The sequence below is a fragment of the Gallinula chloropus genome (assembly GCF_964237585.1).
Source record: "Gallinula chloropus genome assembly, chromosome: 27".
NCBI lineage: Eukaryota > Metazoa > Chordata > Aves > Gruiformes > Rallidae > Gallinula > Gallinula chloropus.
The window spans coordinates 3,743,773-3,764,719 of NC_140112.1; the positions used below are offsets into that span (position 1 = coordinate 3,743,773).

Genomic DNA, 20,947 nt, shown 5'->3' on the forward strand with positions numbered 1-20,947 from the left:
AAGAACAGTCTCCCAGCTTCACCCCAGGGTGCAGAGCAGGGATGATTTACTCTTATAACATGCTTCATACTCACACACACTCCGGGAAAAGGAGCAGGATTTGATTTGGTGATCGTCCCTTTGTGCACTAATTATTTTTATTACTGAGTTAATTTTCATCACCAGCTGTCTGCTTTGTCATCTGGGAGAAACACATTTATGAGGGCAAAAGGTCAAAATCAACTTTCTGAGCGTTACCAGAGGAGGAGAACACCAGGCATGAGATTTAATGTGGTGAACACACTGGAACACAACTGGGATGCTCAGAGCTAAGCCAGCTACAGCCAGGCAGGCTGCCTGTAATGCCTACACACAGGCAAGCAAGAGTTTTTCTTGGGAGAGCTGTGGCTGGGTGGGATGAGCAGGAGCTCCACACCAGGGTTTGGGAGTTTAGCATCATTCACCCTGAATCATCCATGGGCCAACACCTCTCCCAGTTCCATGTGGAACGGAGCTTTCCTGCAGCTCCAGAAGAACACAACCCACATGTGAAGACAAGCCCAGCATTTTGAACCCAATGAGCTCTTGGGGTCCCTTCCAACCCCTGTGATTCTGTGATCTCTGGAGGCAAAGGGACAGAGGAGTGTGTGGTCCCCTGCCCTGCTCCACACCAACCCAGCGAGCGGCTCTGCTGTGGGGAGCGACAGGCGCTGGGAAACGTATCCCCACTGCCTAATCCAACGTGATGTTCAGAGTGACACCATGGCTGGTGCTGCTGACTCCAGACTGCACAGAAGGAAATTTCACCCGTTGGCAACCTGCCTACCTGAATTCCGGAGGAGGGAAACAGGAGAAAACAAGTTTTGACTAGTAACATTTAAGGTGACACTATCAATCACTGGCAAACTTCGACAACTCCAGTTAATTTTTGCTCAGAATGATAAAATACTCCATGGGTGAAGAGAATAACCAGGAGTTTCATGCAGGGCTATTTTTCTTCTTGTTTTTCTTTCTATTTGGAAGAAAAATCACGTTAAATCCGCAGCCTTTTTAATCAAAAACAGACAAGGGAAATTGAGCTATGCACAAACAAGCCTATGCTTTCAAGCCGCTTTTGCTGCTCCCAGTTAAAAGTTTATGGTTCAGATTATTTTCTTTCCTTAACATAAATCCAGAGCGTTTCAAGAGAAACTGGTATTTGCTAGCCTGCTCCTTTAGTCTGTCTTTGAAGCAAGAGGAGTCTGAAATAGAATAGAATTATTCAGCCAGCTCCAGACTCAGAACACTTCCCTGGAGGCGTAGATCTGGCAGCATGTAGGTGAATTTGATTTCTTACTCAGAAAAAATTATCTATGTGTTATTAATATTAACACATGCTTAGAGGAACGAAGGGGGCAGAGCCTTTAAAATGCAGATAAAGAGGGATCCGAGCTTGAGCCCCCGAGTAAGGGGGCCAAGCAGTGAGGGATGGCGAAGAGGAAGGGGCTCAGAGATCACCACTTCCAGGTGGCCAAAGGCTCCCAACATCACTGGAAGGGACGCTGCGTTTCCTCTCTGCCCAGGGAAGCAGCTTGCAGGTCCCTAAGCTGCCCCCCAGCCAAAGAACAGGCAAAGTACCCATGGGCATCCTCGGCAGGACCACCTGCACCAGGCCAGCCAGGCAGGCTGCACACTGCTGCATCCCCCACAGCTGCAACGATGGCCAGAGAGTGACAGCCCAAGTTGTGACAGGTCCATACGCTGCTTTGGAACCAGCACCACACACAAACACACACACACACGTGTGCAGAGGAGCCCACAGGCTGCACCGCGTGAAACTGGGAGACCATCCCGAGCCCCCCAGAGCGAGTCCTCACAGCCAGTCTGGCAGATGCTGCTGGGCCTTTATGCTGGCCACACTCTGAGGAGCAGGACAGGATCAAGGGACCAGGGCATTGCCCTTCCATCAGGAAAAAGCCATGCAGGAAGGGAAGCAAAGAGTCACCAACTCACCTGTCACACACTCCGCAGAACACACTCTGTGTGCAGGGAGGTGTTTGAAGCTCACCACTTCTTTAACAAGGCACCATAGACAGAAGATAAAAGGATGCAAAAGAGGGCCTGGTACCAGAAAAACCTATTTCTTTTCACTCGTGTGACAACCTTTTGCTGTCCCACACTAAGTAGGTTCACAGAGCAGCACAGGTAATTCTTGGGCTTTTATTATTTATTTTTATTCTCTGCTATACAGAGCCACAAAATGAGGGGGAAAATGTTATTTCAAGGCTTCCAAAAAAAAAAAAAAAAATCAGTCTCTTCATAGGAAAAAAGCCAGAAGGGGCAGAGCTCCAAGCAAGGAGGGCTGAAGTCACTGGGCTTGTAGCAAAGTCTGTAGCTCCCCAGCCACAGGTGCTCTTCACATCCCAGGAGCACACACGAGTATGATTGATAGGGACACTGTAATGGTTCTGCAGCCTTCCCAGAGCCCTGCTTCACACCTGCTCGCAGCCCAGGCATTAATATTTATTTAAACAAGACCATTAAAAAGGAGGGGGGGCGTAGAGAAGAAATCATTAGAGTCTCTAACCCAAGGTAGAACAAAGCATGCCCACGCCAAGTGACAGTCTTCTGCATTGCAGAGGAAACACCCCAGCACTGGTTAGCAGAGCCAGGAATGGGTTCTGGGTTTGATCTCCCAAATTTTCATGGTGTTTAAAGCTCAGCCTGTGCCCCTGCTGCCACACAGACCTGTTCCTCCCAGCCAGGTTGCCAGACACTGTCTGAAATCAGAGCAGATTCCAGAGTCCCCCATCGTGTCCAGCCCAGTTTAGGGAATTACTCAGGTGTGTAAAGATGCAAACAGCATTAGGCTTGCACCAGTGCTTCAGGAATCCCTCTTACGAGCCCAATTACCTCTGTAAATCTAACCCTCTGCCAGTTCCCATCCTGCTCACAGGTGGGGCGGGTCAGGGGCTGGGAGCCCAGTTGCCAGCATGACTAGTACCCTGATCCCGCTTTGCCCAGGAGCAAAGGCAGAGGCAGCCAGCACTACAGACACACTCTGCCCTGTTCCTCAGAGCTCGTGCTCTCCAGGAGAGGCCCAGAAACCTGTGCGGCCTTCCCACCCCGCAGCACGGCCTTCCCGCCCCGCAGCACGGCCTTACGCCGCCCGCGATACGACTACAGAAAGGTGACAAGGACATCTCCTTTCAACCCCCTCACATCAGTAATACCCTGTGCACAACCAGCCCCCCTCCATGGGCCGCTTCCCCACTGGACTTCCCAGAGTGCCTCCCAGCCTGGGGTTTGGCCTCGGTGCGTTTCAGGACTCCAGCAGCAGCACCAAAACAGGTTCTGCAGAGCTTCTAAGTGCTCTGCAACACGGTTGAGTGACTCTTCCTACCACTGAAACGCCTTCACTTGCAACATGTGCCTGACCTGGGTAAACTCGTACCCAGATATGGTATCCGTTTGTCTCACTATCTGGTGACAAACACAGCACTACTAGATCATGTCCTCTGGGAAGGGACACAAGTGTGTATTTAGGTAACAACCAGCCCCTGGAAAGCATCTGCAGGAAAACAAAGCATTGATCAGGTCTAAACCTACTGGAATTCGCATGCAACTTGCCCCTATCCTGAACAGAGGGAGTTTCCTACATCACTACTTAAAAAAGAAAAATTGTGTTTATTAGGGTCTATGTTTTATGGCTGGAGATGACAGGATGGAGAAAGAACCATAACTCACATTATTTCTTAAGCATGAGATACACCTTTCCCTTGTGCTGTGTTTCTCATTCCAACACACCCAACCTGCTCTGTGCACTTCACTGTTGGATCATAATTGCCAGACTGTTGGAATGGAGCTTTTGATCAGGAAAGGTAATTCTATGCAAATTTACAGAATTATAGCTATTCTTAAACCTAAAATATTTCAAACTATTATTTAAAGAGGAGCTCAGGTGCTTAAATATAATTAAAGGAATCAGGCTTCTAAGGAGATGATGAAGTTAAAACAGCTTTACTCTTCCAATCAACCAAAGAGCCATTTGACAGGAGCAGGGAGGAAGCGCTGTGCCCCGTGCTAAAGCACGGGCACCCCACAGGGTTGCAGAGCTTCAGAGGCCACAGCAAGGAGAACACTGCACACAGAACAGGCTCCAGCCTGGGAGCGTTCACCTCTTTTACTGCAAGGGCCTGGGAAGTGCTGCCAGCGGAGATGCTGGAGCATCCTGCACTGGGTGCTGGTGCTCTGAGGGCCCTTCTGACCACAGCCACTCCCTGGTTCTGTGGCTCAGGCAGAGCAGACTTCTTAAATCTGTGGCCATTGGCAGGGCAAAGGGCACTAGCCAGACTCCCAACAGCTCTGTCCCTGTGGAAGGGCTCTAGAAACCTTCCAGAGCACCCGGGTGCTGCACAGTGCTCCCCTCAGAAAGCTTTGGGGTGTGAGCTGATTATCCACACAGCTCCCCCTGCGCCATCCGACCAGTACAGAGATCCCTGGATGTGTAACACTCCACTACAACTTACTCTCCTGCTCGCTTCCACCCCTGTGAAACTGCTCCCAAGCCCAACTTTTCCACAATCCGAGGCTTTCAAAAAGCCAATTGTTAAAAAGCTAATTAATTCCCCATAGACTCTTATTTTTAAAGAGCCCTCAGTAAATATTTCTGAGATTGCTTTTTGTATAATCAGTGTTAGCAGCTCATTAAAATGCACAGTATGTGTATCATTTTGAGTGTGACATGGCTCAGCATGGACGCTCAAGCTGCTTAAAAAGACAGAAAAGAAAGAGATGAGGATGAAATGAAAGCAGAAACCCAGCATTTCCTTTAAGCTGACACCACAGTTAAGGATTTAAGACAGGGCAGGGAGCCTTCAACCCTGCTGTTAGGTGAAAAGTCTAATTGCTCAGTGCACTGCCTGCCCTCTCCAGCCTGTGTGCTTGCCCAAAAAGATTCCTGGTACAGGGTGCTTGAAGGTGCTAAAAGAATGGATTCTGCTATCTGGTAATTGTAGAAGGTTTGCACTCTGAGCAATGTGAGGACTCTTCCTGAATTAATAATGAAGTAATTTAAAAGGCCTTTAGCCTATGCAGCTAGAAATAAATAATGCCTTAATCTGGGACATTTTATTTTCCATTAAAACAAACACTTTTTAAAAGTGGGTATTATTGAGCAGCTCTCAGCTGTGAACGTGCCAGATGCCTCTATGGGATGATGGTCAGATGGACAATAATACTCAGGACTTTTTCCTGGTATTTCCTGAGTACTGCTGATGGTTTATGGCTGTAGGAAACCAGGAGGTTGAGGATATTGGTTTGGGTCCCAGTGAGGAAGGCTGAGATGAAGGGCTGGCTTGGCAGGAGGCTGCAGACCTGCTTGGCCACTTTAACCAGCCTCATTTCAGCTGCTGGGTGCTCCCTATGGGATAAACAGACCCTGTCCATTTACAGGCAGATGTAACAATCCTGAATCACAAACTGATCAGCAACCATGTCCAGCAACTTCCTTAAGCACGTGATAATCCCACAGTGTCAGGCCAGAGCCCCCAGCATCAGGATGGAGGTCACTGTGCAGGGAGCAGCCTGTGCCCAGGTTAACAGCAAGAAACCAAAGATCAGAGCCAGGTGCCTCCTTGCCCTGGGTGCCTCATTGCCCTGGGTGCCTGTGCCACAGCTTTAAGGGGCAAAGAGAAGCCATGGGTGGGGGCTGCCCCATACCACCACAAGGGCTGATTCCTATAAACACATTTGAGTCTCAGTGCCCACATTAGAATTTCAATTAAATTAAATATTGACTGAAAAAGGACCTGCTGTCAGGTTCAGGGTGAAGAGCTTCAATTACCAGGGAAACATGAGTCCTTGGAAATAGCAGCCCCACGACATGGGGATACACAGCAGGTGATGACCTTCTTTTGGGGCTGTGTGTGGCAACAAATCCTGGCAGAGCAAACCAGTGAGCTGCTCCTCCCCTGCTGGTGATGGAGCTGAAGGGCTAAGTGGTAACTCCTCATGAACACAAACACACCTTCCTGTTCCGCTGACCTGCTCTGAGCAAGGGGCAGCTTTAGACACCAGCCCAGGTCCCACTACTGTGGGTCTCCAACTCTGCAGCACAGCACAGGGAGCAAAACAGGACCCAAGGACCTTTGCTGTTTACCAAACAAGCATCCTGCCAAGAATCCAGGCCAACCATCCCCACCTGCCCTCAAGGGATGGCACACAGGAGGGCTCTGGCTGTCTCCAGAGAGGCTCTTGCTGGCAGAGCTGGAATACAACCAGTTCCCCCTTTGGACAATGTCGTTTTGAGCAGCAATCAGTGGGGAAAAGGAGAGGAGTAATGGCAGTGTATCACCTTGGGTTTGCCAATGGAAAGAACAAACATTCACCTTGGCACCATTTCCACAAAACTATTTGACCAGGCCTGTTGTCATCTTTCCAGCACCAGGAATTAAGGATGCCCTTAATATTCAGCAGGGGCTGAAACAACGTGAAGTGTGTTAACTGGTGCAGGTTCCCCATTTGCTTTGGATAATCCCTGTCAGCTGCCATGAGGAAAGATCTCCAGCAGTTGCCACACATCTGAAAAGGCTGAAGAGCCAAGAAATCCCTGACTGGCAGCCACAGATACGGTACAAAGCAGAGGGGATGAAATTACAGAACCTGAGTCAGGTGGGTGAGAGCATTAGTGTGGAAAGGATTATCAGTGGGAAGGTATTAACAGAGGAGATGTGGAGAGGCTCCACCCAGCTCTCCCACATCTGAAGGAGGAGATGGAGCTGCTGACATCCCCATGAAGAAAGCTGTTCCCATCACACTGGGGCTCCAGTCCGACCCGCAGGACTTTGGGAAGCGACGTTCTTGGTCACCCCATCTCACACCAGAACAGGTCTGCAAGCACACAGTCCCCTTGCAGGAGCAGGGTGCTCACACCCCCATTGTAATCCCTTTCTCAAAGGTCTCTAATAATATTTCCTCCCCTGGTTTTTAATGAATGGTAATGGAGAACACTTGATTAGAAGCCTTTCATCATTTTAGGACTAGGGGCTTTAGCTTTCTGACCTACTTTCCTTGCCAATGAAATTCCATTTTTAGCTTCAACTCAAGGTCTGAATGTTACCCAAATTCAGACCATCTGTTTTAACTGCCTACAGGCTGAGGAGTTGATCCAAGCCAGGAAGGATAAATGGAACCAGTGTGTGCATATATTACGTGTTCTCAACCCTCAGAGTATTAAATAACCTGCTCGGTTTGTTCCCAAGGCTACACAAGCAGCCCTGTCCCTTCAGGCAGCACCTGCTCTTGTTGTGAGGAGTATTTACACCACCAGTTGCTCTCAGAGACCTTCAGCTAGGTCACCTTTCTTGTACATGTACAGGAACGAGCAGGCTACAGCCTTCTACTCCTTTTGTGTGGTTTTGGGGAGGGTTGGTGCAGGCTACCCAGGAAGAACAGCTTCCCAGTATCCAAGTCCTGGGGGAACAGCCATCACCCTCCACTCTCTCAAATCCCCAGTGTTAGAGAGGCAGCAGAATGTGCATCTCCTGGTGATCTTTTTCATCCCAGGTTATGGAACTACAGGGTCTGTGTTAGCAGGGACACATCTGACTGGTCCCCTCCACGGGCCTCTTCCACACTCCCCACAGCCCCCTGAATCAGGGAGTTCCCACGAGGTACATCAATCCCCCCTCAGTTTTCAGTGTGCTGCCTCCCCATTCCATGGCACGTTCACTTCTGGCAGCGTGGGAAAAGGACCTAACAGCATCCTGCCTTTCTTCAGGATTTCAGATACAGCTCCCAGTCCTCTTACTATAGGAGCTCAGTAACACAGATGGCTTCATCAAGGAAATCAAAAGGCAACATTACCTGGAAAATCCCTGCTAAATAGCTGCTGACCACAGCTTTAAAAAGCCCAAACCAAATCTGAGTGCTGAAGATAAGCTGCTGCTAGCACTGATAGGCATCTACACACTCATCCCTTGCAGCTTGGCTGATGGATGTAATCTCAGCAGAGTATCTAGGGAGGATGAGAGCATCCATGAAACACAAATACAATATGCCAGGGAGAGAGAAAACAGTAGTGTAAAACCAAGCCAGATACTGCAGAAGCTGAACACCCAGCTGGGGAGCTGCACAGCTCAAAACAAGGCAGAAAATAAGTGTATTTAATGTAGAAGAAACCTAGCATGAAATGGGCTCTGGACTTCCCTGGCTGCAGCTGATTTGCTGTTGGAGCTTGCCACTCCACAGCCTGTTCACTGAGCCCCTGCCCTCACATCCCTCACAGCTCTGTTCACAGCACGCTCCTTCAGAAGGCACCACCAGCATCCCCATGTGTCTGGTTCCTCAGGCACTCAGTGCAGCCTGTTCCTCCTGGGATTAGTGCATTTAAAAACCTGACATAACACACCAGCCTGTCCTTATGGACACGGGTTACCCAGCCCGTGGCTGCCAGACTCTTAACAACCTTCTCCTGTATTTTCAAAACACTGTAGCAGCAGGAACTGGTGAATCCTCACACCACCTGTCTGGGGCAGCTCTGAAATTACCTTCATCTCCCCTAAAGGCATGGAAAGATCCAGTAGGGAGTGGACCCATCTTTCCTGAGGCCATGAAACAAGCCCAGGACAGAGGCAGCTTTCAGACTTGAGGAGCTCTCCATCATTGGGTCTGTATTCAGTCCTTGGGACATGATCACTGCCCTGGTAGCCCCAGAACCCTCCTCCCACCTTTTGGTAGAAGGGAATTGAATAAACCTCATGTCAAAGTTCCTATGACTCTGCTGGAAAAGGCAGCAGCACCTTTGTGTACCTGGAGGTGGGAGAAAGGGGCAGGATAAAGCCCAGGGAACCAGTACAGGGGAGCTGGGAGCTTTGCTGGGGTAATTCCAGCAGGCTGGTGAAGCAGCTAACATGGCAGAGGAAGCATGAATCAAACCCTAAACCAGAGCTCTGGCTGTCCCCAGCCCCCACACCAGAGCTGTTAATTCCCTGTTCCTTCCTCATGTGCAAAACAAGAGCAGAATGAGTAATATTTGCTTTTGTTTTCGTTGGATCATTGGAAGTGACACGATCATTATTTCACTGGAGGTTCAAAGCAGCATTACCATGATTACATTGGACTGGTACCTATGAAACAGAGGGACAGGAGCTGTCAAGCACAGCACAGGCAGTCCTGCAGTGCCACTGAGGCATTCAAGCTGCATTTCAGATGGTTTTTCTCCTTTGTGCAAGTCAAAACATTGCACAGCCATTTACCTACAGTAGAAAGAAAAAAAAAGGATCCCCTGCACCTGGAAAGCTACATGCTAATTCCATGCTTTCTTCTATCTCTTTTATGCAAAAGGCTTTCAAAATCATACTCTTTTGTAGGGTAGATAATGTTATTATTCTGTCCTTATTGTTCTAAAAGCAGCAGCTTACAGGCTGGAGCCAAATCTGCTTTTGACTCTGCCGTGCTGGGCAAGAGGTTAGAGAGATAAAGCAGCTCTCTGAGCTGCTAATACCAGCGTGAGGCAGGAACACAAATCACTGGAAGCTGCCTTGGTTCTGCTTCCACCCTCCACAAGATGCTGCAGCTCTCCCAGGCTGCTGTGTGCCACCAGGCAGGGGACATCCCACGACAGCTTACAGGTAGTGAGTATGAAAAGCACCTCCCTCCACTGACCATTCTCTCCCTGAGCCAGCTGTCCCCTTATCACACACTTGACCTTACCAGATCTCAGGGACAGGGATGCCTGTGCCCACACTACCCACCCCACTGTGCTGTGGGGCTGGGCTCTGGCACTGGGAACAGGAGGGTTGGACTCAATGCTCTGCCCAAAGACCCAACTCATGCTGGTAGCAGGTGTTGGTGTACAGGTTTATCTATTCCCCATGGTGCTCGTAGCTCCTCTGCAGCCAGAGAAACCCAGAGACCCCAGCGATGCAACAATAGCAGTTTATGAGCCAGAAGCCCCTCCCCAGGCACATAAAACAGCTGCTGGGAAGGAGCATCCCCTGGAAAGCCGTTTCCCTGTCCCCATGGAGCTGTTCTTGCTGTAGCACCTCCACACCCCAGGGTCTTCCAGCTTCCCAACAGCAACTCCCTATTCCTCGGGCTGCGAGTGTTGTGCAGAGGGACAGGATCATCAGAGATGCTGCTGAGAGTCTATTTTTAGCACGAGCCATTTGATGAGCTGTTCAGCACCTTATTTATTGCTGTCTCCAGCTGGGGAGCTAAGCAGCCTCCAGACCCCTCTGCCGCTAAAGCAGACCTGGGAAGGGGTGACCTCTGCTCAGTAACACCCCCTGTGCTGACAGACAGAAAAACAGCACCACGTGATGCTGTCAAGGTTAATAGCTGCTAATTAGGGTGAGTGACACATGACCCCTTCTACAGCCAGGATCAGAGAAGGCCCCATACGAACAGCAATAACGGATAAATACTCAGATGCTGCATTCAGCCTTCTCCAGCCTAAGCAGCAGCTGCCCAAAAGTAACTTCCTACTTCACCTTTTTCCTGCTTTGTCCTTCTCAGGCTTTACTTGAACATTACGTGTTGTGTAAGAGGCTAGTGGTGTCTCCTTGGCTGGAAAGGGGGCTCTGAAGGGACCCCCAGAGAACACAGGGCACAAGCCACAGTTACATCACTTGAGACACAGGGTAGAGGAGCCAGGCATGGAAGGGGCTGTGGTGACAGGGGCAGCTCTTCCCCAGGGCACACACCTTCACACTCCTGGCAGCAGGGCCATCTCAGCCAGGAACCACAGCGATGAATCCAGCAGGCAAAAACGGGCCAGATCTGTTGCCATCTAACTGGATTCCTCACAGAATCAACAGCAAAGATGTTTATCTCCAGGCATGCTCCACATCAGACCTAGCCAAGGCAAAGGATTATCCCTGGACAAACAGAGCCACATGCAGACAGTGTTTACTCCAGGTTTCTGTGCAGCTGCCTTGCACTATTACTGTAACACAGCAGCACCTCAGGGTCTCTGCTGGGTGCTGGGGATGTTCAGAGCGTGGGGCAGCTCTCCAAGCACCCAGTGCTGGCTTAACGAGCAGGCAGGGATGGACTGACCAATTCCTGCTTCACAAACGGGAACAGAGATGCGGAGTGCTGAAATGAGTTCCTGGAGGTCACATTAAAATCCTACTGAATCTGCAGCCTCCTGTTGTTTCATTACAGGCTCAAACAGCCCGTTAGAGGCTCTGAATATTAATCATTACCTAACTCCTCTATCTTCTTGCTGCTCTAATGAGATTATTGATGAATTACTTAAAACACACTTTCTGTAGCAGAAATTTTTTAGGTGACAAGTTGCCTGGTACCAAACAAATTAATGGGAAAGTTGAGTTCTCTCATCCCAGGCTGGGGAAAAGAAGTTTTGGGTTTAAAATGCCCAATTAGTACTAACTGAAATCCAGTATTTGCGATTATTTGGCACTCTCTCTGTTATAAATACACCATGTGGCCATTAGTACCTCGTGGCAGCATCAGGGCAAAAATAGTCACTCCAGCAATTAATATTGCAGTAGCTGTGTATGTCAATACAGGAGCAGGATGACTGCAACCTTATAGTTCCTTCTGAGCCCCACCATGGTCAAAGTCAAAGGCAGGTTTTTCATGGGGAGCTGAGGCACCAACTGGGTTTTACTGAGAGACCGAAAGGGAAGGACCTTGCTGAGCATCAGCATCACCCACGTGGCAAAGGCCAGTGAACACAGCCAAGAGTGCAAGGCACGTCATGCAAACCCTGAGGGGTGACCCCAGCTGCTCTGTCCCCCTGCATGTGACTCCGTGGTGGATCCCAAAGCAGTACAGGTTTTAGTCTGGTTCCTACACAGCCAGCTCCAGCCTGAGCAAAACATATCACAGCAGCACCTCTCATGATAGTTTTGCCAATGAAATTCTCCATCTCCCCAGCAAAGTCCTCTGCTCCCCAAGCCAGTTTGATCTTTCCTGATGGCGTTTTAAAGCTGCTTCTCTGAAGTTCTGAGTAATGAGGTAACACTCAGCCTGGGTGCAAGGAAAATCTCTACAAAGACAGGTTGTGAGCCAGATGCTCACTACTGTACCCTGCACAGACGCACAGAAGGGCCTCCTCCCAGTGCTGTGGGGCACTGGGATCAGGTTCGAGGCATACGATTAGTTTACAGCCTTATTGTGTTAAGAGGTGGCAGGAGAAAAGAGAGAGATTTTCTTTTAGAACAGTGTTAGAAGAGGCAGAACCTTGTCACTTCACAAGAGCTTTTACACCACCTCTACATAAAGCACCAGCTAAAGAGTTAACAGAGACACAAATAGAGCTTCACTGACTTGAAATATTCGGGGGAGGGGGGTGTGTGTGTGTGTGTGTGTGTGTGTGTGTATGCAGGTGAAGGCAGGAAAAGCTTTGGCTAGTGAAGCCTACAGTATTTACACCAACAAAACCAAACAATCAACCCATAAACCTGACTGCACCAAAACAAAGCTGTCCCTTAGACTGAATGAAGCCTCTCCTGGGACTTGAGAGCGTGACAGCCCAGCAATGACAGTCCTTAACCCAGGACCTTGGCCACACTGTCTAGCCACTCAGCCTGGGAGAGCATGTGAGGCCCCCAGGAGCAAGCAGCCTATGTGAGAGGAGCTCTGCTTCTGGTCAGAGACCTTCACACCAACAAGTTCTTGGACAAGGGAAAGAGCTCAGCTGATAAAGAGGGGGCTTCGAAGTGTCTGCCTTCTGCAGAAGTTATTCTTAGCTCGACTCTATTCCCTTAAAAGCTTTTAGTTTGTCATACGCATAAATCAAAGGTAAAAATACAGCCTCAACTGTAAATCATCTTCCTCTCCAATATTTGCTGCATCAAGCTCCAGAACATCCCAAAGAAGAGCACGGGAATCCCAAACACCATCTGCTAGCAAATTCCTGTTGCATGGAATCCACAGCCCCTAAACCAGCATCATCTGCCATCCTTGTAATATGGATTATTCCATCCCAGACTCTGCTGGTATATTTTAATGTACAAATTACAATCATTAATGAAGATTGCTGGGTCAAACCCATCAGAGGTTTGCCTGAGTATTTTTCAGCTGGTCTCACAGTCCTGACAATTCACCCTTTACTGAACCCAGACTTTGAGTGACCCCCAGATTCCTGACTGTATGGATAGCAAGGAAACTGCTGGGGTTCCAGACAGAAGCATAAACAGGTCCTTGTTTGTGTGAGGGAGTGAAAGTCTGTGAACCTCCTTGGTAGCAGCTGTACAGTTTCAGTTTGTTGGAGCCCACCTGTGTGGAGAGGGGGGTACTGAACAGGCAAGGATGTGAATTTAATGTGCTCTGTGGCTGCCTGGACCAGCACATCCACTCTGCAACAAGAGGGCATGTCTTTGGTTATTCATGTATTTTGGTTATATCTAATTCACTGCCAAAGCATGGGGAAAGACATCATCTTGGGATGATGGCACCACAGGAATCACCACTTGCACCCTGTGTTTCTAAGCTCCAGCATCCAGCCTGGCTGCTCACGTGCTGCTCGCTCGGGGACCCGAGGGGGCTTTCGCTGCTGTTTGCCTGAAGAAGGGTCTCCCTTTCTCTGCTTCCCCTCTAGTTATGGTGACATGGTGCCCAAGACGATTGCTGGGAAGATCTTCGGCTCCATCTGCTCCCTGAGCGGGGTGCTGGTCATTGCTCTGCCCGTCCCAGTCATCGTGTCCAACTTCAGCCGGATTTACCACCAGAACCAGAGAGCCGACAAGCGGCGGGCGCAGAAGGTAAGCTGGCCCAGGGGGCCACCCCCTCCCAGAGCTCAGCACCCACCGGGAACCCCCAGCCCCTGCTTGTCACCCCACCCATGACAGCCCTGAGCGCTCACAGGGCAGCCCTCTGCCCCTGCCCACCTCCCCACATTTGCCTTTGCACGTGGTTGTAACTACTGTGCCCGTAAAGACTCGGGCACCCTGCACACACTGAGTACTGGCTCCTCTAGAGACCAGAGCCACGCAGGCTGTTATTGCTACGCACCACTCTGAAGCGAGCAGGTACCTGTACTCCTAAACCCTTCAAGCAGGAGCTGGAGCTGTTTATCTTTCTGGCTGCCTGGTTCCTGTTCTCCCAGCAGTTTTGAAAGCGCCCATCAGCAACAGGCAGCTTGCAGGACACGTACGCTGCAGGCTGGGACACAGACAGAACACTGGGGATGCACAAAAGCCCCTGGAAACATGAGGGGGTTGCTGAATACCCCAAACTGAGCAGTTTTTACCAGTAGCAGCTTCCTGATTCACAAAGTAGAAGAGATTTATCATCTCTCTGCTAAATTACACCCGAACCAGCATCAGGCTTCTACAACAACCGCAAACTAAAGGTCTGGGGTTTTCTTCTCCCCGGGGAACACGGTCTGCCAGAAATTCACCACTCAGGGGACTTGATGGAGAGCAGTAGTAGAGAGATGTGCTATTTCTGCTCCAGGCAAGCATCTGGGCCGTGCCTACTTCCCGTGTCTAAGGGAGCTGACAGCAGAGTGCTGAGATACGAGACCTACAAAACCACAGAATTTGGCAGTCAAAACACATCAGGGGAGCAGCAGTGAGAGAGAATCGTGCAGGAACGAGCTGCAGTCTCCATAAGTCACTGCTGGGCTATACACATACCTGCATTAGGTGTGTCTGACAAGCTGCAGTAATTTGGGGAGGCATTTTGGAGGGAGAGTCGTTTATCTGGTTAGTTGTGCAACGGGATATAGAGCTAAGAACACCTAAAGATCCCATAATGGTCCACTCTGTACCACACTGTTCAGTCAGCAGGTGGACAGTGGGAAACTGGTATGGACCAGGACATTCACTTAGTGAAGGGGTTGCCTAACACGAGGCTGCACCCAGGGTGGGGTATCTGGATTGAACTGGCAAGGAGGGTGCTCTGCATCAGTGCAGAGGGAGGACCCAAGTGCTCACACAGAGGTTTAGGGACACGCTCTGCAACAGCCCATCTGAGCTCACTGGAGACTTGCAGGGAAAGCTCTTGTTTGGAAACAGCCCGAAAACAGCTGGGACCCATTCACAGCACAGCCCAGGCAGCAGATGAACAGGCAGGGCAAGTCAACAACCACAACCACACAGGGCAAGTAAAAACCCAGCACAGCCACACAGGGCAAAGCAAAGAAGCTCTGGGGCGACTCCAGTCTGTGCCATGGGGTGCAGCTGCCTCCCTCACCAGGCAGCACACAGGACTCTGCTCTGATTCACCTCTTCCTTCATCTCTTGGACCGCAATCCCCCTGGTGACAAGGAAATGTGCCACCACCTTCGATGCCACTGTGATTGACTGTGGCTTTTATAAGGTTTGCTGTATCGACACACACAGTGTATAATTTCCCCCCATTTGAATTTCTAATTCCCTTGATATTGGATGAATTTCTGGGCTAAGAAAGTTTTCTCAAGTCAGAAGCGTGAGTAATTTTCACATGATCATCACTGCATGAATACTAAAGAGAACAAAAGAGACAGAAGCACATTAATGACAGTCTCTCTGGAGATGGTCAGGATGTCCGTGGGGATGCTAAGAAGCTGCTTTGATAGCATATTTGTTCCAGCACCATCCTCCAGTGAACCAAATCCCTTCCTCAGGAACAGGAAAGTTCCAGTAACAGTTAAAACTCTCTCCCCACATCTACCTAAAGGTGCATAGAGGTTTGGGAAGGTCAAGCTGTGAGCAGACCTGGGCTCTCCACAGCAGTGGGGCTTTGAGGGACCACACTCCAGAGAGCAGGAAAACGCAGCACAGCCCCCATGTCCCTCAGGGTTGTGAAGTTCAGTCTTAACTTTGTGTCTTAGCTGTTGAGGAGGCTCTGGTCTAGCAGGCAGAGGTATTTAAATAGCATGAATAAGACATCGGGAGGTGACTGTTACTCATCAGCAACTATTCTTCAGCTAACTGAGGAGAACTGTTCCTTAAAAAGGAAAAAGAAAAGCCTAAAACAGCCTAAAAAACAAGCTACCAGTGATTTAATCACCTTGAAGATAAATTATTCTTTGCCAAAGCTGCACTGCAAGAGAATTAATTACAAGGAGATCTGGCAATCTTAATTTATTGTGCTGTGTCATCAAATTCTGTCCTCTGGCATGCAGCAAGGGCCAGGTCAATCTGAGGGAGGAGGAATTGATCATTTCTGACAAGGTTCATTTTGGTAAAATTGTTTTTTTTTTTTCCCCAAAGACTTTTTTTCCCCCCTCCTCTTGACTGATGGGCTAAGAATAGACCTTCCTGACTTTGAAACGATGCTGTTCTTCGGTGAATGTCACAGCCTTTGGTTTTAAAAGGAGAATTTGACACTTAAAAGGCTTGACAATAGAATGACTTTGTCATTCGGAGCTGGAGTGTCTCTCTGGCTGCATTCAGCTTGCAGCAGGGATGCACAGCCTGAAGAGGAGACAGGGCTCTGGTGCTGGTGTGAGGACCACACCTCCCACTTCCCAGCCCGGGAAGGGAAAGCAGAGGCAGCTACCGACAGCTACTTAAACGCTGCTCCTTTGGCAGCAAGAGGAAGAGTGAACCTGTTCCTTGTGTAGGGAATACAGCCCCAAGCCAGTACCACTCCCACAGGAGCAGGGCAGCACAGCACTGAAGGGACTGGACACAGACACGACCCCAGAAGGGCAGATCCCTCTCCCAAGGAACATTTTAGGCTGCTGGGCTTGGAGAACAGTCGAAAGTCCCACAAGAAGGATCCTTCTTGAGTAGCCTCCAGCTACTGGGAGGCAAATTTAACCCCATGTCTTTAAGAGGGGAACAAATACTGCAACCCAAGGCCCTGTCTGTGCACAGGCAGTAACAAAGAGAAGTGTTTATCGTTTAATGGCTAGATTTGCCAAATGAGCCAGAGTTCTGAGATGGCTGATGATCCCTGAGGGATTAACATGGTTTTAGTGGTGTGTTTCACAGGGGCTCAACGTCCACAAATGTAAAACTTGAGTAATCACCATGCCTGGTTTCAGGCCTGCAGTAAACACCCCTCTGAGGACTAGAGCTGCTTAATCTGTTCGTTTCACTTGCTGTCTGGTGGCCTCTGACTCTGAGAACAAGCAAAGTACTGTGATATCCCTGAAAGAAACTTCTCACTTCATCCTTGAGGCTGTAAGTTTCCAGGAAAGACCCAGATTTAGGCTAGGAAAGGACTACCTGGGAAAAGTCATTTTGGAGAGCTGCTCCTCCATAAAACCATAATACAGAACTGAAAGCTGTAAGGCAGGATATTGAAGAGTAGATGGCATGAGTTAGGCACAGCAGAGGAGTGGACACATTGCCTGATGGGCAAATCAAAGCACTCAATCAGAGCCAGTATCAGCAGAAGGAAGGAACGAAGAGGCAGGGAAGAAGCTGTCTCTCTTCAGCTGAAGTGGAGGAGAGGAAGTAGATGGAGGAAGGTTATTCCCAAGAGCCACTTGCGAGGTGGTTGCACGCAGGCAGCTCTGACTCCGCAGGCTGGTGGAGAGGTAACTATGGAGATGCTTGAAAGGGGCTTCAGCCAAAAGGCAGGAAGAATAAGGACACAAACATCTTTCTGGTTGCTCCATAAGAGGCATGTTGGAAACAGCCTGTTCCAGCCCCAGCCGTCACTCCGCGGCACGGGAAGCAGGACTGCAGTCAGCAGAGAGGATGGAGAGGGAAGACTGATGATGAGAACGCTTAATGCTGGTGTATGTCATCACCATACCCATGAGAAAGACAGCCCACACGCCTGTCAATAACAGGGCCGTTAGAATAATTGATTTGCTAGAGAGCAGGGGAGTCAGCTTTGACACGCTGCGTTTCGCAGCTTCGGAGGTGGGTTACTGAACGGCCAGAAAAAGCGACTGGAGCAGAGCTGTGAGCTGTCTGAGGAGAGCTCAGCGACAGAACATGACTCAGATCCCAGCAGGGGATGGGGTTGGGAACTTAAGGAGAGAGAGAAACAATAAGGTTAAAACTGGAGCTGGCTGACATTTAAAAACATGGGGTTTTTTTCAGCCACAGTGAATCTGTGTGGAATGTGGTTTTGTTGTTGTTGATATTTAACAGTTTTTGACAGGGGGGAATAAGAATGTTTTAAAATCACTATAAAAAAAAACAACACTACTTCATTTTTGCTGGGATAGGTACTGCTGTTCCTCCTCTGTGTCCTGTTTTGAGACAGTTCAGGGGAGGGACAAAAGCAGCCAGCCAAACCCCACAGACCCAAAGTACAGTACACCAAGGCTCCTTCCTCTCTCCTTCCACATCATCCAAGAAAGCAAAATGACATCCTCCATTAGTTCAGCTAGTTCAAACACCCCTGTGCCAACTGCAATAAGCTGTTGTGTCCAGGTTAATGGGTGTGGATTTGTCCACAGAATCAGGAGAAAAAACACAACTACACTGGGTGTAAGTGGCAGTAAAGCTTATCTCAGTTACTGATTTGTACCATGACAGCGACCAGCAGACCAAGGACAGTCTTTGGCACTGACACGTCACACCGGGATGGCAGGACAGATGTCTGAGTCCTCTGATCATGGATGTCAGACAGGAACACTCCACAGCCTACCAGCACATCTCTCAAGGGCCACTGCAGAATTCCTGTGCTCACACACTGCCAGATGCCTTACACAGCCCAACCTGAGGAGTCCCTGAATCTCATCACTCCTCCCACTCCACCCAGCAGCAATGGTCTGCAAAGTCTGACTCAGAACAAGCCTTTGTTGTGAGAAGGTCATGAAAACCTCTGTCTGAGTGACTTCAGAATCACATTGGGCTCTGAACCAGCACAAGGCAGGTCCTCTCTTGGCCTGAGCAGGAACCCACCATCCCCTTCCACCTCCCTGCCCCAGCCAGGCTCCCTGCTTTGACAAACCCATGCTGCTGCAGCATCGCCCTTCCACACTTCCCTCTGACTCAGGGTTTTTTCCACATGTAGAAATCCATTTATTTTTCTGGCTCGGTGGCTGCTCACAGAGTTCCTTCACATACATGTGCAGGGATACAAAGTGAAACCATCTGATTGCAATACAAGCCATATCCAGGATTTTAAACCTATCTGAGCTTTTGCACTAGTCAATGACTGCTGGGTCACCAAACGAGGCAGCAGAAGGGACAGCACATGCTTTCCTGACCAGTCCCAGGTAGTGAGCAGAGCCGTGGTACACACTGGCAGCAGAAGTGTGCTTAAAGCTTAGTGAGAATTTAAAGTATATATATGGGGAAATCAGCCTGCCTGCAAACACTGCACGGGAAGAAAAAGCAGCTCAATCCACCAGACAAATTGTTCCCTAGGAAATCGTTCCTCATTTCTCCCCTTTGTCAGAGCCCAGAGCTTGTTTGCCATGCAGCCCACTGCCTGCCCGTAATCCCAGCCACCTGCTCCCCTGGAAGCGCAGCCGTTCCCCCCCCTACACCCCCCCAGCCCGGCACACAGCACAGCCACTCCACACATTGTCCCTGGGCTCCCGGCGCCAGCGCGCTGCCATCCACAGAGGCAGCATCAGCTTCCTGAGCCATTGAGTCAGGACAATTAGGAGCCATTGTAGCAGGCAGAGCGCAGCGCTGCCGGGATGCGCACACGGCAGCTGGGATGCACACACAGGGCCCGGCAGCGCGTAGCCATGGCGACCGGGCAGCTTTCTGCTGACGAGCCGGGACCCCGGCCATCGTGCCAGGCAGCTGCCAAGGCAGGGCACGCAGCCAGGGGCTGTCAGCTGAGGACGTGAGCAGAGACATGTGGCCCTCTAAGAGTCTTTGCTTACGGAGCAGGACTATGGGATGGGTTTGTGATGGATTCCCCACCCACCCAAGCCCAATGCAAGAAGTTTGTCCCCTGAGACCCCCAGGAGTAAGAGGAGCAACTAGGAGCAGCTTCAGTAGGACACATGACTGCACCACACATTACCTTTATTGCCATCTGATGGCTTCCAAGGAATTTCTGCTTCCACCAAGCAATGCTTCTCTCAATCCATGCCAAAAGCCATGGCACAGAGGAGCAGGATGGAGCGCAGTTCCTGGCCCAGCCCTGCCTACAGCAACCCCATCACCCACAACTGTGCTGAACCCCATCCACCACCCCGCTGTGGTCAGGGACCTGCCCAGACACAACATACTCCAACCACCAGCAAGCAGTCAAGGAGGCTGGAAAACAGCCCCACCATCACCTCTTCCCCTTGGGCTTTGTTCCTTGGGGAGAACAAAAGGCACGAGCCTTTAATCTCACTTAACTCTTGTGGAGTCTCACACAAAAGGTGTGTGGTCCCCAGCCCCATTCCCCCAGCCCACCTTTTCACCATCTCCTGGGGAAGGCACGAGCAGCACCATGTGAAGCAATTACCTTCATCTGCTGTAGCCCATCACAGGCCTCCACACCATTAATTAGTGCTCATACATCAGGTCTAGTAAGTCAGCATGTGACACTAGATCAAATTCTGTTAATTTCTCCATCCCCTGAATTCTTTCTAGCTATTAGTCAGGGGTGTGAGCTGTGTGAAGGATGTTATAGAAGCGAGATCTGGGAGCGCAGGCAGACAGATACATCACAGGCAGACAGATGCTCATGGCACTCGCTGAAACACAGAGCCTTATTTTAGAATCAAGGAGAACAGCAACCTGTAACAGTGCAGAAACACAGGAGACTTTTCTCAAGATGATGTTTATTAAGTAATAAGTTTCTAGACAAGTTCTGGCACCCTAATTTACACCCCACACACCAAATCTAACTCCAACAAGTCATACCAGATGCCCACTACGACTTGTACAGTACCTCTCTGACCATGCAAACCTGGAGTGATTTTGCCCCAAGCTCTAAAAATCTGTAAGAGCACTAAGAATCCCAAGAGGTGCATAGAGGAATCTTTCCTCCCTACCTCAGGAGACAAGCTGGAGAAGCACAAGAGCTGCTTGGTCAGTCAGATGGAACCTCTAGAGAGAGCTCTGAGCTTCAACAAGGTGCAATAACTCTGCACAACATCTATTTCAATGAAGGAACAACTGTCTGTAAGGTCAGTTCTCATAGAGACCAAGGTCTGACTGTAGCC

The 20,947-nt window shown here is 49.8% G+C and overlaps 1 protein-coding gene across 2 annotated transcripts in view; it reads left to right on the forward strand.

Annotated features, from left to right (window-relative positions):
• Window positions 1-20,947, forward strand: part of KCND3 (potassium voltage-gated channel subfamily D member 3) — a gene marked incomplete at both ends in the record, with an annotated part of 100,072 nt that overhangs the window by 61,618 nt on the left and 17,507 nt on the right. For both annotated transcript variants that reach the window (XM_084275895.1, XM_084275896.1), the window contains one exon: window positions 13,532-13,694. In XM_084275895.1, coding sequence (XP_084132021.1) covers window positions 13,532-13,694 — 163 coding nt within the window. The remainder of the gene's footprint in view (window positions 1-13,531; window positions 13,695-20,947) is intronic.